Source organism: Aquarana catesbeiana, linkage group LG08 (genome assembly GCF_042186555.1).
Source record: "Aquarana catesbeiana isolate 2022-GZ linkage group LG08, ASM4218655v1, whole genome shotgun sequence".
Classification (NCBI taxonomy): Eukaryota; Metazoa; Chordata; class Amphibia; order Anura; family Ranidae; genus Aquarana; species Aquarana catesbeiana.
In genome coordinates, this window is record NC_133331.1 from 27,977,607 (window position 1) to 27,994,376 (window position 16,770).

The 16,770-nt window shown below is 43.0% G+C and overlaps 1 protein-coding gene across 1 annotated transcript in view; it reads left to right on the forward strand.

The window, feature by feature from the left end:
- LOC141105655 (alpha-2-macroglobulin-like) overlaps positions 1-16,770 on the forward strand; it is a 145,259-nt gene that overhangs the window by 57,123 nt on the left and 71,366 nt on the right. The window contains exons 13-14 of the mRNA XM_073595632.1: positions 8,747-8,813; positions 14,280-14,425. Coding sequence (XP_073451733.1) covers positions 8,747-8,813; positions 14,280-14,425 — 213 coding nt within the window. The remainder of the gene's footprint in view (positions 1-8,746; positions 8,814-14,279; positions 14,426-16,770) is intronic.

Sequence of the window (16,770 nt, forward strand, 5' to 3'; positions counted from 1 at the left end):
TTTTAACCTTGGATGGACTGGTGTCATTCAACCTTACCAATTATGTAACCCTTTGTTCACCCTATTTAGTTTTTTTACCCCTTTATCCCCTTCTTGTCTTAGCTATTTTTTCTTGATTTTTTTTTTTTGTTAGTCATTTGTCAGTTTTGTGCATTTTTGGTAACATCACGTTAAAAAAGACCAAAGGATAAAAGAATCTAATTTCATTTATTGTGCTAAAAGACAACCAATGCATTTCGAGGGTCAAAAGAACTCCCCGTTCATCAGGGCTTCAGTTAAAAATGAGAATTTTGAATGGACTCAAAGTAAGGCTTTCCTGTGTGAATCTGCACAGGGAAGCTAATTGCTGGATTAGAAGGTTTAAGTCTCATACACACGATCGGACTTTCCGACATGAAATGTGTGATGACAGGCTGTTGGTGGTAAACCCAGCCATGTGTACGCTCCATCGGACAATTGTTGTCGGATTTTCAGCAGACAAATGTTGGATGGCAGGTTTTTAAAATTTTCCGTGGACAAATGTGTGTTGTCGGATATTCGGAGCGTGTGTACACAAGTCCGTCGGACAAAAGTCCAAAGTACAAACATGCATGCTTGGAAGCAAGGACGAGCCAGAAGCGGTCGGTCTTGTAAACTAGTGTTTGTATTGGACAATTAACATTCGTGACGCGGCAAATTATGAAATCTCCAAATGCAGCGCACAATTCTCTTCTTCTTTAATGGGATAATAATGAAGCTGCTTTGCTGGTGATACTGATGGAGTTATCGCAAACAAATTTTCAAAAGCTTTTTTTTCTTGTGATATCAAGAATAATATTATTATGCTTTTTTTATTTATTTATTTTTATTTGGGCAAATTACCACAACACCATTATCTTGTAGTTTTTGAGATCAAAGATACAACTATGTTGGTGTCTCTTGTCAATTTTACATTGTATTTTTTTAAATGTAACTGCCTACTCCCAAACTGTCATTTGAAGTAAAACACATAGCCAAGTATTATTCTCCACAATTTTTTTTATTGTGCATTAAAAAAAAAAAAAACAAATAAAATTAGACATTCTATCTACCAATAGAACTTAACCAAAAAGTGCATTCTATGCATCCAAAAATATAGAAAATATACCAAATCAAATCATTATTCAACCAAAAAACAAAAATGTCAAAGCAATAACTCCAAGGCCAATAATAAATAACACGTTATCTCCTCCGATTCCGAAACATGTCTGGTTGACTAACAGCCGTTCAGAAACGAAATGAAAAGCGCAAAATGAAAAGTGCGAAATGAAAAGTGCGAAATGAAAAGTGCGAAATGAAAAACGCAAAATGAAAAGCGCAAAATGAAAAGCGTGAAGTGAAAAGCGCGAATCAACACTCACCAAATTTCTACAAACACGAAATTAGCAGAAGGAGCCCAAAGGGTGGCGCTAAAGAGCTGAAAATCAATGCAGTACCTCAGTACATTCGTGATTGTTGGCCAACAATTGTGTGCCGTGTGTATGCAAGACAAGTTTGGGCCAAGGCCCTTCGGACAAAAGTCCACGGTTTTGTTGGCGAACAATCCGATCGTGTGTACGAGGCTTTACTCACCAGTATCTGACTGGGCAATCAAGTTAACCACTTGAGCCCCGGACCATTATGCTGCCTAAGGACCAGAGGTCTTTTTCCAATTTGGCACTGCGTCGCTTTAACTGCTAATTGCGCGGTCATGCAATGCTGTACCCAAACGAAATTTGCGTCTTTTTCTTCCCACAAATAGAGCTTTCTTTTGATGGTATTTGATCACCTCTGTGGTTTTTATTTTTTGCGCTATAAACGGAAAAAGACCGAAAATTTTGAAAAACAATGATATTTTCTACTTTTTGTTATAAAAAAAATCCAATAAACTCAATTTTAGTCATTCATTTAGGCCAAAATGTATTCGGCCACATGTCTTTGGTAAAAAAAATGTCAATAAGCGTATATTTATTGGTTTGCGCAAAAGTTATAGCGTCTACAAACTAGGGTACATTTTCTGGAATTTACACAGCTTTTAGTTTATGACTGCCTATGTCATTTCTTGAGGTGCTAAAATGGCAGGGCAGTACAAACCCCCCCCCCAAATGACCCCATTTTGGAAAGTAGACACCCCATGGAAATTGCTGAGAGGCATGTTGAACCCATTGAATATTTATTTTTTTTGTCCCAAGTGATTGAATAATGACAAAAAAAAATTTACAAAAAGTTGTCACTAAATGATATATTGCTCACACAGGCCATGGGCATATGTGGAATTACACCCCAAAATACATTCAGCTGCTTCTCCTGAGTACGGGATACCACATGTGTGGGACTTTTTGGGAGCCTAGCCGCGTACGGGGCCCCAAAAACCAATCACCGCCTTCAGGATTTCTAAGGATGTAAATTTTTGATTTCACTCTTCACTGCCTTTCACAGTTTCGGAGGCCATGGAATGCCCAGGTGGCACAAAACCCCCCAAATGACCCCATTTTGGAAAGTAGACACCCCAAGCTATTTGCTGAGAGGCATGGTGAGTATTTTGCAGCTCTCATTTGTTTTTGAAAATGAAGAAAGACAAGAAAAAACTTTTTTTTTTTCTTTTTTCAATTTTCAAAACTTTGTGACAAAAAGTGAGGTCTGGAAAATACTCACTATACCGCTCAGCAAATAGCTTGGGATGTCTACTTTCCAAAATGGTGTCATTTGGGGGGGGGTTTGTGCCACCTGGGCATCCCATGGCCTCCAAAACTGTGATAGGCAGTGAAGAGTGAAATCAAAAATTCACGCCCTTATAAAGCCTGAAGGCGGTGCTTGGTTTTCGGGGTCCCGTACGCAGCTTGGTTTTCGGGGTCCCAAAAAGTCTCACACATGTGGTATCCCCGTACTCAGGAGAAGCAGCAGAATGTATTTTGTGGTGTAATTTCACATATTCCCATGGCATGTTTGAGCAATATATCATTTAGTGACAACTTTGTGCAAAAAAAAAAAAAAAAAAAAAAATGTGTCTCTTTCCCGCAACTTGTGTCGCAATATAAAATATTCCATGGACTCGACATGCCTCTCAGCAAATAGCTTGGGGTGTCTACTTTCCAAAATTGGGTCATTTGGGGGGGTTTTGAACTGTCCTGGCATTTTATGCACAACATTTAGAAGCTTATGTCACACATCACCCACTCTTCTAACCACTTGAAGACAAAGCCCCTTCTGACACTTTTTGTTTACATGAAAAAGTTTTTTTTTTTTGCAAGAAAATTACTTTGAACCCCCAAACATTATATATTTTTTTAAAGCAAATGCCCTACAGATTAAAATGGTGGGTGTTTCATTTTTTTTTTTCACACAGTATTTGCGCATCGATTTTTCAAACGCATTTTTTGGGGAAAAAAACACACTTTTTTACATTTTAATGCACTAAAACACACTATATTGCCCAAATGTTTGATGAAATAAACAAGATGATCTTAGGCCGAGTACATGGATACCAAACATGACATGCTTTACAATTGCGCACAAACGTGCAGTGACAACAAAATAAATACATTTTTAAAAGCCTTTAAAAGCCTTTACAGGTACTTACCACTTTAGATTTACAGAGGAGGTCTACTGCTAAAATTACTGCCCTCGATCTGACCTTCGCGGTGATACCTCACATGCATGGTGCAATTGCTGTTTACGTTTGACGACAGACCGCCGCTTGCGTTCGCCTTAGCGCGAGAGCAGGGGGCGACAGGGGTGCTTTTTTTTTTCTTTATTATTTTTTTGCTTTTTTATCTTATTTTTAAACTGTTCCTTTCATTTTTTTTTTTTTTTAATCGTTTTTATTGTTATCTCAGGGAATGTAAATATCCCCTATGATAGCAATATGTAGTGACAGGTACTCTTTTTTGAAAAAATTGGGGTCTATTAGACCCTAGATCTCTCCTCTGCCCTCAAAGCATCTGACCACACCAAGATCGGTGTGATAAAATGCTTTCCCAATTTCCCAATGGCGCTGTTTACATCCGGCGAAATCTAAGTCATAAAATGCTCGTAGCTTCCGGTTTTTTAGGCCATAGAGATGTTTGGAGCCACTCTGATCTCTGATCAGCTCTATGGTCAGCTGGCTGAATCACCGGCTGCATTCTCAGGTTCCCTGTTGAGACAGGAGAGCCAAAGAAAAACACGGAAGACGGTGGGGGGGGCATTCCCTCCCACGGCTTGTAAAAGCAGTCTAGAGGCTAATTAGCCCCTAGGATTGCTTTTACATGAAAGCCGACCGCTGGCTGAAAAGAATGATACCAAGATGATACCTAAACCTGCAGGCATCATTCTGGTATAACCACTCAAAGTCGTGAATGGCGTACCTGAAGACAAAAAAATGGTTAACAATAAAATACAGTAAACAGTAAAGTATAAAAAATTGCATACCTGAAAAACAAACATGATAAAACATAATAACAATAAAACATTGCAGAATAGAATACAGTAAAAAAGAGCAGAACAAGAGAGAGAGAATAGAGAGAGAGAGAGAACAATAAAACGACAACTATTTTTTTTTTATTTTATTTTTTTTTTTTTTACACTTTTTTTGTAACTAACTTTTATAACTGTAACCGGTTCCAGGTTCGGGTCTCTCAAAATGCGATGGCATCTTGGGAGACCCTGTGAAAGTGTGCCTAGTCTGTGGAATGCTGTACCCTACGCTAATACTCAACTAGTGCATGGTAGCGTTCAAAACATTCACCAATGCAAAGACCAGGATTGTCAGGACAGGAGGGTCAATAATAGCGGGTGTCACACCTATATCCACGCTTGCTGCAGACACGACATCTTTTTTGGGGGGGTTTGTTGGGTAGGGGTACTCGGGAGGACATAAAGAAAATGCCTCTCATGCAGCCGACTGCATTTGGTTGGGGATGTGAATGGGGGAAGTACGGGCGCTGCAGAAGCGGTGGGTTCCCAATTAGGATTGGCGAATGCAACAGGAAGGGCACTATGGGCACGACAGGCCTGTGTTTGTCTTTTTGGTGGCAGCGGGACACTATTGTGCTTGCCACCTCACCAGCTTGAACTGATCTTATGGGACTCGCCACGTCACCAAGTGTTACTGCAGTGCTGGTTTGAGTAGGACCGGGGTGTACTAGGCCACTGGTGCTTGCCAGTTCACCAAAACGCTACCAAAAAAACTGTTAGCGATCGCAGGGATCAGGCCTGACTCTGCGAACGCTGCAGTTATGCGTTTAGTGTTTTGTAAGTGACAGTGATCGATCGATACTGCACTTGGGTGGGCTGGGCAGGGCGGAGGGGCAAAACGCAGGTGCTAGCAGGTATCTGGGCTGATCCCACTAACACTGCGTTTTTGGGAACCCTAAACTGCTGGGGACGCTAGTATAGGTCTGATCCGATCAGATACTATACCACTAAGGGAGGTGTACGGTGCGTGCGTGGGTGTTAGCGGTACTGGCGCTAACCTGACGCTGCCTGGGGCTGGTGCTTGCCAGTTCACCAAAACGCTACCAAAAAAACTGTTAGCGATCGCAGGGATCAGGCCTGACTCTGCGAACGCTGCAGTTATGCGTTTAGTGTTTTGTAAGTGTCAGTGATCGATCGATACTGCACTTGGGTGGGCTGGGCTGGGCCGGGCGGAGGGGCAAAACGCAGGTGCTAGCAGGTGTCTGGGCTGATCCCGCTAACACTGCGTTTTTGAGAACCCTAAACTGCTGGGGACGCTAGTATAGATCTGATTGGATCAGATATTGATCCATTCAGATACTATACCACTAAGGGAGGCGTACGCTGCGTGCGTGGGTGTTAGCAGTACTGGCGCTAATCTGACGCTGCCTGGGGGGATGCATATCACCGCCGGGCGATCATGGGGCTAAACCTTTATTCGGTAATAAACGGCGGGTGCCCTGACACTATAAAAAATAAACAAACTAACCAGCGTCACCCGTAACACTTATATGGTGATCAGTGGTGAAAGGGTTAACTAGGGGGCAATCAAGGGGTTAAAACATTTATTAGGTAGTATATGGGGGTCCCTGTCGCTATAAAACGCTGACGGCGAACCTAAATATTTACCTCACTAACTAGCGTCACCAGCGACACTAATACAACGATCAGAAAAATTATCGCTTAGTGACACTGGTGACGGGGGGTGATCAAGGGGTTAAAACTTTATTAGGGGGGGTTAGGGGGGTACCCTAGACCTAAAGGGGGCCTAACACTCACTGTCCCACCACAGTAACTGTCACAAACTGACACCAATGCAGTAATCAGAAAAAAAAAAAAAAACTGCTTGGTGTCAGTTTGTGACAGGGGGGGGTGATTGGGGGGGGATCGGGGGGCGATCAGGGGGGGTTTGGGGGGGTTTTGTGTGCCTGGCATGTTCTACTGTGTGTGTAATGTTGGTGCACTCACATTGATGTCTTCTCTCCTCGGCGCCGGAACAGAAAATACCGAGCCGAGGAGAGATGACATAATTTCCTTTGCTGCTGTTTAGCATACAGCAGCAAAGGAATGTTCCCATTGGCCGGAGGTGATCGCGAGGGGGGGGCCACGAACGGATGGCCTCCCCCTCACCTCCGATCGCCGGGGGACAAAAGAGGACCCCCCCACCCGCGGGAGGCTAATCACGTGTATGTACGTGATTTTGCCTGCCCGTGCCGCCTTGCCGGCATACATCGGCGTGAGGCGGTCCTTAAGTGGTTAAGAAACTTTTTTTTTTATTAGAAACATAGCACCCTTTAAAAGAGACAAACCACAGAATTTTTTTTTCATTTTTACAGGTCATAAGCTACTTTAGTTCCCAGATGGAAAAGCAAATGTTGGTTAACATAATGTTAATGAAATCTTCCTTGTCTCAAATGCTCCCTTAGAAATGGCAGGCAGCAACTTTCATTTCTGCACCTTGTGGCGGCCCAGCCACGGTAGGTGTGAACATGTAGACACCATCCATCTCAGCTGAAGATGGGGCAGGGCACACTTTGGTACCTTCACCTTATCCTGGTACTGTAAGGTAGAACACTACCCATGAAAAAATGTTCAGATAGCAAGCAGTTGGGCTGCAAGTTTGAAAATGACTTGCTAAGCTATTGCTAGACTTACCAGGCTTCACAAGTTTGTTGCACAATTGCAGCAAGTCTGCATTGAACGACTCCGGATCAACATTCTTTGCCAACATTCTGCAAGTCTGCTGCAAATTGTGGTTCAGTTATGTTGTGCAATAGTCATCCCACCACAGGGGGTCACTGTGGATGAATTTTCATGCTGTAGACTTGCAGAGCTCTTGCTGTAGACTCAACACTGCAACTTTGCTCTTGTTAGAGACTTGCCACGCAAATTTGCTAAAAATTGGAAAAGTGTCAACTAGAACTTCAAGTGCTTCAAGTGCTCCGCAAGTGTACAACTTGCCAGTGAAAATGTGCAGCAAGTTAACAGACTTACAGTTCAACACTGCCACAAATTTGTGGCAAGTTATCCTTGCTATCTGGGTGATAACAGAGTCATTACATTTACATTTACAGTGCTTACAACAAATATTTTTGTAGCACCCTCTACCAGTGTGCTAGAGAGGATAGGTGAATTTAAGCGGGATGGTTGGTTGCTAGGCCTGCTTGTTTTCACTCTGGGCTGGGAGTGGCTCAGGTAGTGCTGGGTGACTCACAGGTGCCATCACTAGGACCTCCTACTTCTTTCTGAAATCTTCTAGTGTTTTCCAGAGAGGGAGGCTGGAGGGGAGGTGGAGCTACCTGGGGTGTTCTAAGGAGCCCTGATCAATCCCCAACTTGGATTGACAGGGGGCAGCCCCCCTAAAATACCCAGGGTCAGCCCAGCTGGTGAGGAGTTGTCTGGTGGAAGAGATGGAGTAAGAGTGTGCAGGCTGTTGGAGCCTTTGAGGGAGCTCCCCAGTCTGGGGGTGGGTGACCTTGGGCCTGGGCTCGGGTGTAGTTGGGGCCACTTCAAGAACACCTGAAAAGGTCCTGGAACAGAGGCACAAGAGAGAGCAAGGAGAGGACAGCGGGAGAGTGCACTGCTGAGAGACTTCAGGGAGGACAACAGGTCGCAGCCAGGAGAGCTGGTAAGTGAGGCACAGTCAGGAGGATTGAGGAGGCATGCCTGGGAGGACTGGGAGCTTGCAGTCAAAGATGGGTGCAGAACCAGAAGAGTGGACTGTGGAAGGTGACAGCTGCAGCCAGGAGGGCTGGCAGGGCCTGAAGAGAGCTAACTGGGATCAGTAGCCATAGTTAGGACAGCTAGCACAAGGACTTTCTATCATTTTTCTCTGCTACACCACAGGGGCCCGCAGTCCCTGCCTGCAAAGGTCAGTTACTAAGGCATGTCTGAGCAAGTGTCAGGCCTAACCAACATTATGTGCTAGTTGATCCTGGGAACCAAGTGTCATACTGGAGGTGGCTAAGTGTAACGTCTGCAGCAAGTTAAGGGCTGGAGGAGTGATGAGCTTCGAACAAGAGTGTGCAGGAGGAAGCTGAAGGAGTATGTACAGGGAGTGTACATAGTTGTCACAAAACGAATTGCTTTGATTCACACTGAGCTACCCATAGCTCCTATTCCCATCCAAGTTCTACCCTTCAATAAAACAAAAGCCATGAGTTCACCAGAAATGGAGCATTCTAGTAGAGAGGTCCTGGCGTACCTAGAGACCACAAAATGCCTTTTTTGCTTCATAATTCCATGTTCATAAATCATCAGTATTGCTTCAATGTTTTTACAATTGGAAATATTTGTTATGTTCGGTTTTCTATAGGTCACTTCTAAGAGCACCATACTGAACTCCGGTTCTCGGGATATACCTTTGAGCGGGCCTAATAAAGGTGAGAGAATAGAGCATTGTAGCTGACCAGCATTTGATTAGGCCTAATAATTCCTTACTTACTGTATGTGTGTTTAATCCGATTATACTGAAATATGACCTGGAGGATCAAAGTTGGGTGTTATTTGGTTTTAGAATGAGAATCTATTTAAGAAGTTTGATTACTATAAATTCCTGTTGCACACAAATTGAAAGGCATTTTTGTTATAATTGATCTACATATCCTGTTTTGGACTCCAAGTCACAATAAATGAACAGCATGTTGGCTAGACATGTGCACTAACAAAAAAATTGTTAGTTTTCATTTCATTCGTTTTTCTGCTTTTTTCGGAAATTCGGAAATTTCAAAATTCGGAATTCGGAAAACCGAAAATTCAGATTTTCAAATTTCAGAATTTCCGAAATTTCGGATTTCCGAATATTCGAATTTTCGAATTTCAGAATTTTGAATTTTCAAATTTCAGAATTTTCGCATTTCCGAATTTTCGGCATTCGAGAATTCGAAAATTCGAAAATCTGAAAAAATGAAAGAAAATCAGTAAAATTTGAAATAATAACTAACTATTAAATTATAGGTATGGGAATTTCCTTTCAAATTTGGCTGTTTGTGAACGTAATGAATACAAATTTATCTGAAGTTACGAATTATCCGAAATAAGGAATGCCACATCTAAAAAAATGGAATGGAACAAATTAATAATAAATAATAATAATTAAATGGGGATAAATTCTTACCCGTTACGTTCACTAACAGCCAAATTTGAGAGGTAATTCCATCACCTATAATTTAATATTTATTATTAGTTGTTATTTCAGATTTTCAGGTTTTCGAACTTTCAGATTTTCATTCTTTTGAATTTACAGATTTTTATTCTTATTCTTGAATTTTCAAATTTCCAAATTTTAGAATTTTTAAATTTATGAAATTTTGAATATTTAAATTTCCTAATTTCGAATTTCCGAATTTGCAAAATTTTGAATTTCCAAACTCCCGAACTTTAACATTTGAATTTTCGAAGTTTCAAATGTCCGAATTTCTGAATTTCTGAAATTTTGAATTTCCGAAATTTTGAATTTGCAAAATTCTGAATTTCTGAAATTACGAATTTCCGAAATTATGATTTTCCGAACTTCTGAACTTTGGAATTTGAATTTATGGAATTTCAAATGTCTGAATTTAGAATTTTCGAAATTTCAAATGTCCGAAATTGCGAATTTCCGAAATTCCGAATTTCCAAAATTATGAATTTCCGAAATTATGAATTTCCGAAATTATGAAATTACGAATTACCCGAAATTAAGAATTCCCACATTTCCGAAATTCTGAAATTACGAATTTCCGAAATTACGAATTTCCGAATTTCGGAAATTTGGAAATTTTTGAAATTTGGAATTTCAGAAATTCGGAAATTTCAGAAATTGAAAAATTTGGAAATGCGGAAATTTCGGAATTAACGAATTTGACAAAATTCTTAAAAAAAAATAATTTGGAACTAAACTAATTGCACATGTCTAATGTTGGCACTGCTACCCTGTTGAATTGGCTATTCACTACGGCATGCATAGATACTTACTAGAGTTTATCTGCCAAAAGCTTGCAAAGAGGATCAGGGATATCCCTTTAAAGCATATCTGTCACCAAAAATGACCCAGCTGCTGCCCTGTACAAATATGAATTTAAAAGGCTCTCCAGTGCTGTGACTTTGCTGTGCTGTACAGATGCCACATTCACATTGAAAGCCAACTCCACACAACAATTCCATTTCAGTATTGAGGAGAGAACTGTGTGTGTGAGTCGCCTGCTCTCCTGGTATTCCCCTTGACCCAAGTGGTGAGATTTCCCAGTAATAGTTTGTGTCCTCCCAGTGTGAAAACATACAGGGAATTGTAGTACCTGAGGCAGCTGGCAAGAAATTGTCATTTTGGTAGAGAGGTCTCACCACTAGGATTCCTGAGAGATTTAGGATAGTGTTTCTCAACCCTTTTTCAGTCAAGGCACCCTTTAAAATTATGGTCTTGAGGCAGCCCATTCTAAAATGTAAAAAACTATTCTAATAGCTTCACACAATGCAGCAATATCCACACGTAGGACACCCAACGCTAGAGGTGAAATACACTTTTTGCACATTGGTACTGTCTAGTATTCCAATGTTTCTCTTCTCCCTCAATTTCTCTCCATCAGTCAGCTAACGCCACCCCAGTGCCAGTGGCGGCAGGTGCTCCATTTTTTTGAGGGGGGGCAGAAAACAAACTAACCAGATGCCCCCCCCCCTCCGTCCGCAGACTGAGACAGACGAATAGGGTGGTATACTGTAATTATAGGGGCCATATGGGGAGGAACACCTCCCTCAATTATTCCCATGTTGGGAGCAGCTGGTAGTGAAAGCAGGCCGCCCTGCCAGAGCGGGACTACTAGGGGTTCCCCGATGATGCGGCGTGCAGCGCCGCCCTGCTGGAGGGGCGTGACATAATTCACCAATGTGTTCGGTAAACCAAGCGTGTGTTCCAGGCTGGAACACACGTGGTGTGGAAGTGCAGTGTGGCCCCAATAGGGAAATGATGGCCAAAGTGGCTCTTCAAGCCCAGAGGCAGGGCTCCGGTTAGGATACCCACCAGAGCCCTGCACATCGGTTGATGCAGACAGTGGAATGAGGGGGGGGTCGCAGTGGGACTGCCCACATGAAGTGTGAATACAGGGGCCCCTGCAGACCAGAACACACATGTTTACAAGGAAGACACATGAGAAAAATGACATTGGACATGAATGTAAAAATAAAAAATATATTTGATTGAAAACCACAATGTGAAAAACAATATCAAAAATACAAGGGTATGAAAAAATACATAACCTGGAAAAAAAAGGGGGGAGAGGAAGGCAGCCCTCGATCCTACTTTTCTCAAGTCCCCCGCCAGCGCTTCTGGCTCCCCTCCACGACTGCCCTCATAGCAAGCCGCTTGTTATGGGGCCACTCATGCGGGCTTGATCCCAAGCCAGCTCTGTCTGTGTTCATAGATGCTTGGCCCTGCTCTCTCTTTACTGGCTGTGACTGACAGGATCAGGAGCCAATGGCTTCTGTTGCTGTCAATCAAATCCTCTAACAAGGGAGCAGGAGGCAGGGCCAAGCGGCGCTGTCTGTGTCTATGGACACAGGCAGCGAGGCTTGGGATCAAGCCCGCAGGTGTGCCACCATAGGAAGCCACTTCCTATGGTGGAAAACCGAGAAGAGGAGGAGCGCCGGCAGGAGACCCTAGAAGAGGAGAATTGGGGCTGCTCTGTGCAATGGTTTTTCACAGAGCAGGTAAGTATAATATGTTTATTATGCTTTGTCTGAGCCAATGAGGGGAGAGATAGAAAGCAACAATGCTGCTCTTGTACACAGCGCTGGATCAAGATCAGGCTCAGGTAAGTATGGGGGGCTGGGAGAGGAAGGTTTTTTACTTTAATTCATACAATGCATTAGGGTAAAAAAACCTTCTGAATTTAAAGACACTTTAAGCACTCACTCTATATACTTTAACTAATATACAGTATCTCACAAAAGTGAGTACACCCCTCACATTTTTGTAAACACCCCTAAGTGAAAATGTCCAAATTGGGCCCAATTAGCCATTTTCCCTCCCCAGTGTCATGTGAGTCATTAGTGTTACAAGGTCTCAGGTGTGAATGGGGAGTGGGTGTGTTTAATTTGGTGTTATCGCTCTCACTCTCTCATACTGGTTACTGAGAGTTCAACATGGCACCTCATGGATCTGAAAAAAAAAAGTGTAGCTCTACATAAAGATGGCCTAGGCTATAAGAAGATTGTCAAAAACTGAGCTGCAGCACGGTGGCCAAGACCATACAGCGGTTTAACAGGACAGGTTCCACTCAGAACAGGCCTCGCCATGATCGACCAAAGAAGTTGAGTGCACGTGCTCGGAATCATATCCAGAGGTTGTAGACGTATGAGTGCTGCCAGCATTGCTGCAGAGGTTGAAGGGGTGGGGGGTCAGCCTGTCAGTGCTCAGACCATACGCCGCACACTGCATCAAATTGGTCTGCATGGCTGTCGTCCCAGAAGGAAGCCTCTTCTAAAGATAATGCACAAGAAAGCCCTGAAACAGTTGTGCTGAAGACAAGCAGACTAAGGACATGGATTACTGGAACCATATCCTGTGGTCTGATGAGACCAAGATAAACTTATTTGGTTCAGATGGTGTCAAGCGTGTGTGGTGGCAACCAGGTGAGGAGTACAAAGACAAGTGTGTTTTGCCTACAGTCAAGCATGGTGGTGGGAGTGTCATGGTCTGGAGCTGCATGAGTTGTGCCGGAACTGGGGAGCTACAGTTCATTTAGGGAACCATGAATGCCAACATGTACTGTGACATACTGAAGCAGAGCATGATTCCCTCCCTTCGGAGACTGAGCCGCAGGGCAGTATTCCAATATGATAACAACCCCAAACACACCTCCAAGACGACCACTGCCTTGCTAAAGAAGTTGAGGGTAAAGGTGATGGACTGGCCAAGCATGTCTCCAGACCTAAACCCTATTGAGCATGTGTGGGGCATCCTCAAACAGAAGTTAGAGGAGCTCAAGGTCTCTAACATCCACCAGCTCTGTGATATCGTCATGGAGGAGTGGAAGAGGACTCCAGTGGCAACCTGTGAAGCTCTGGTGAACTCCATGCCCACGAGGGTTAAAGCAGTGCTGAAAAATAAGGTGGCCACACAAAATATCGACACTTTGGGCCCAATTTGGACATTTTCACTTAGGGGTGTACTCACTTTTGTTGCCAGCGGTTTAGACATTAATGGCTGTGTGTTGAGTTATTTCGAGGGGACAGCAAATTCACACTTTTATACAAGCTGTACACTCACTACTTTACATTGTAGCAAAGTGTCATTTCTTCAGTGTTGTCACATAAAAAGATATATTAAAATATTTACAAAAATGTGAGGGGTGTACTCACTTTTGTGAGATACTGTATGTGATATTTGTAGCCGGTGACATAGCCTAATCTCATCTATCTGCAGTTTGATATGAGCAAAGTACAAAACAGCACAAACAAGGAAAAGTATGAATATGTGCAAGGTAAATAAAAAAAAAAAAACAACTTTAGAAAAACCATATCCATGCTCTGAAAAAAAAAAAACAAAAAAGCAAAGCAGACACTTTGGGGTTGATACTACAAGTGCACTTGGAAGTGCAGTCACTGTAAATCTGAGGGGAAGATCTGAAATGAGGGGAAGCTCTGCTGATTTTATCATCCAATCATGTGCAAGCTAAAATGCTCTTTTTTTTTTCCTTGCATGTCCCCCTCGGATCTACAGCGACTGCACTTCCAAGTGCACTTGCAGTGCAAAGTGGATTTTCCTTTAGTAAATGATCCCCCCGCCTTCCTTTTGACCGGCAGCAATTTTCTACAAAATGAAAGGTGCACTTTACACAGCACTATTCTTTTATATTTTGCTGTTTCTCTTTAAGATCTGCGTGGAGAAGTGACCCTCAAGCTTCCTGTGAAAGCAACAGACTCCTCCAGCCTTCATGCCCTTGTGTTTATTTTACTCCCTAATGGAGAGATAATAGCTGATTCTGCAAAAATCAGGGAGAAGAAATGCTTCAAAAATCATGTAAGTTCTGCGTGTGTATGAGCACCTTAAATGGGTACAATTCATACAGATTGTTAGTGCAGATTCATTATTTTATGTGAGAGATAACCTTGCGTGGGAGATCGCCTTGATTGATGAGTGTTTTTTTTCCTGTTACTACATTCCCAGAAGATGACCACTTTGACTGGATAGATAGACAGAGAGATACATACATACATACATGGCATCCGGAAAGTATTCACAGTGCTTCACTTTTTCCACATTTTGTTATGTTATAGCCTTATTCCAAAATTGATTACATTCATTATTTTCTTCAAAATTCTACAAACAATACCCAATAACGACAATGTGAAAAATTATGTAACGAAAATGTACATAAGTATTCACAGCCTTTGCGCAATACTTTGTTGAAGCACCTTTGGCACCAATTACAACCTCAAGTCTTTTTGAGTATGATGCTACAAGCTTGGCACACCTATTTTTGGGCAGTTTCTTCCATTCTTCTTTGCAGGACCTCTCAAGCTCCATCAGGTTGGATGGGGAACGTCAGTGCACAGCCATTTTCAGATCTCTCCAGAAATGTTTAATCGGGTTCAAGTCTGGGCTCTGGCTGGGCCACTCAAGGACATTCAGTTGTCCCGTAGCCACTCCTTTGTTATCTTGGCTGTGTGCTTAGGGTTGTTGTGCTATTGGAAGATGAACCTTTGCCCCAGTCTGAGGTCCAGAGAACTCTGGAGCAGGTTTTCATCAAGGATGTCTCTGCAGCAATGCACATTCATCTTTCCCTTGATCCTGACTAGTCTCCCAGTTCCTGCCACTGAAAAACATCGCCACAGCATGATACTGCCACCACCATCCTTCACTGTAGGGATGGTATTGGTCAGGTGATGAGCAGTGCCTGGTTTCCTCCAGACATGACGCTTAGCATTCAGGCCAAAGAGTTCAATCTTTGTTTCATCAGACCAGAGAACTTTATTTCTCATGGTCTGAGAGTCCTTCAGGAGCCTTTTGGCAAACTCCAGGCAGGCTGTCATGTGCCTTTTACTAAGGAGTGGCTTCCACCTGGCCCGAAGAGATGGTTGTTCTGCTGGAAGTTTCTCCTCTCTCCACAGAGAAACGCTGGAGCTCTGTCAGAATGACCATTGGGTTCTTGATTACTTACCTGACTAAGGCCCTTCTCCCCCAATTGCTCAGTTTGGCTCGGCGGCCCGCTCAAGGAAGAGTCCTGGTGGTTCCAAACTTTTTCTATTTACGGATGATAGGGGCCACTGTGCTCATTGGAACCTTCAATGCTGCAGAACATTTTTTGTACCCTTCCCCAGATATGTGCCTCAATACTATCCTGTCTCAGAGGACTTCCTGGCTTGGTTTGTGCTCTGACATGCACTGTTAACTGTGGGATCTATCTATCTATATACAGTGGGGACGGAAAGTATTCAGACCCCCTTAAATTTTTCACTCTTTGTTATATTGCAGCCATTTGCTAAAATCATTTAAGGTCATTTTTTTTCCTCATTAATGAACACACAGCACCCCATATTGACAGAATAACACAGAATTGTTGACATTTTTGCAGATTTATTAAAAAAGAAAAAAACTGAACTATCACATGGTCCTAAGTATTCAGACCCTTTGCTCAGTATTTAGTAGAAGCACCCTTTTGATCTAATACAGCCATGAGTCTTTTTGTGAAAGACAACACGTTTTTCAGACTTGGATTTGGGGATCCTCTGCCATTCCTCCTTGCAGATCCTCTCCAGTTCTGTCAGGTTGGATGGTAAACGTTGGTGGACAGCCATTTTTAGGTCTCTCCAGAGATGCTCAATTGGGTTTAAGTCAGGGCTCTGGCTGGGCCATTCAAGAACAGTCACGGAGTTGTTGTGAAGCCACTCCTTCTTAATTTTAGCTGTGTGCTTAGGGTCATTGTCTTGTTGGAAGGTAAACCTTCGGCCCAGTCTTTCCCTCGATTGCAACCAGTCGTCCTGTCCCTGCAGCTGAAAAACACCCCCACAGCATGATGCTGCCACCACCATGCTTCACTGTTGGGACTGTATTGGACATGTGATGAGCAGTGCCTGGCTTTCTCCACACATACCGCTGGCTTTCTCCACACATAGAACTTTTTGGCCTTTATTCTATCTTGGTCTCAACAGACCAAAGAATCTTATTTCTCACCATCTTGGAATCCTTCAGGTGTTTATTTAGCAAACTCCATGCGGGCTTTCATGTGTCTTGCACTGAGGAGAGGCATCCGTCAGGCCACTCTGCCATAACGCCCCGACTGGTGGAGGGCTGCAGTGATGGTTGACTTTCTACAACTTTCTCCCATCTCCCGACTGCATCTCTGGAGCTCAGCCACAGTGATC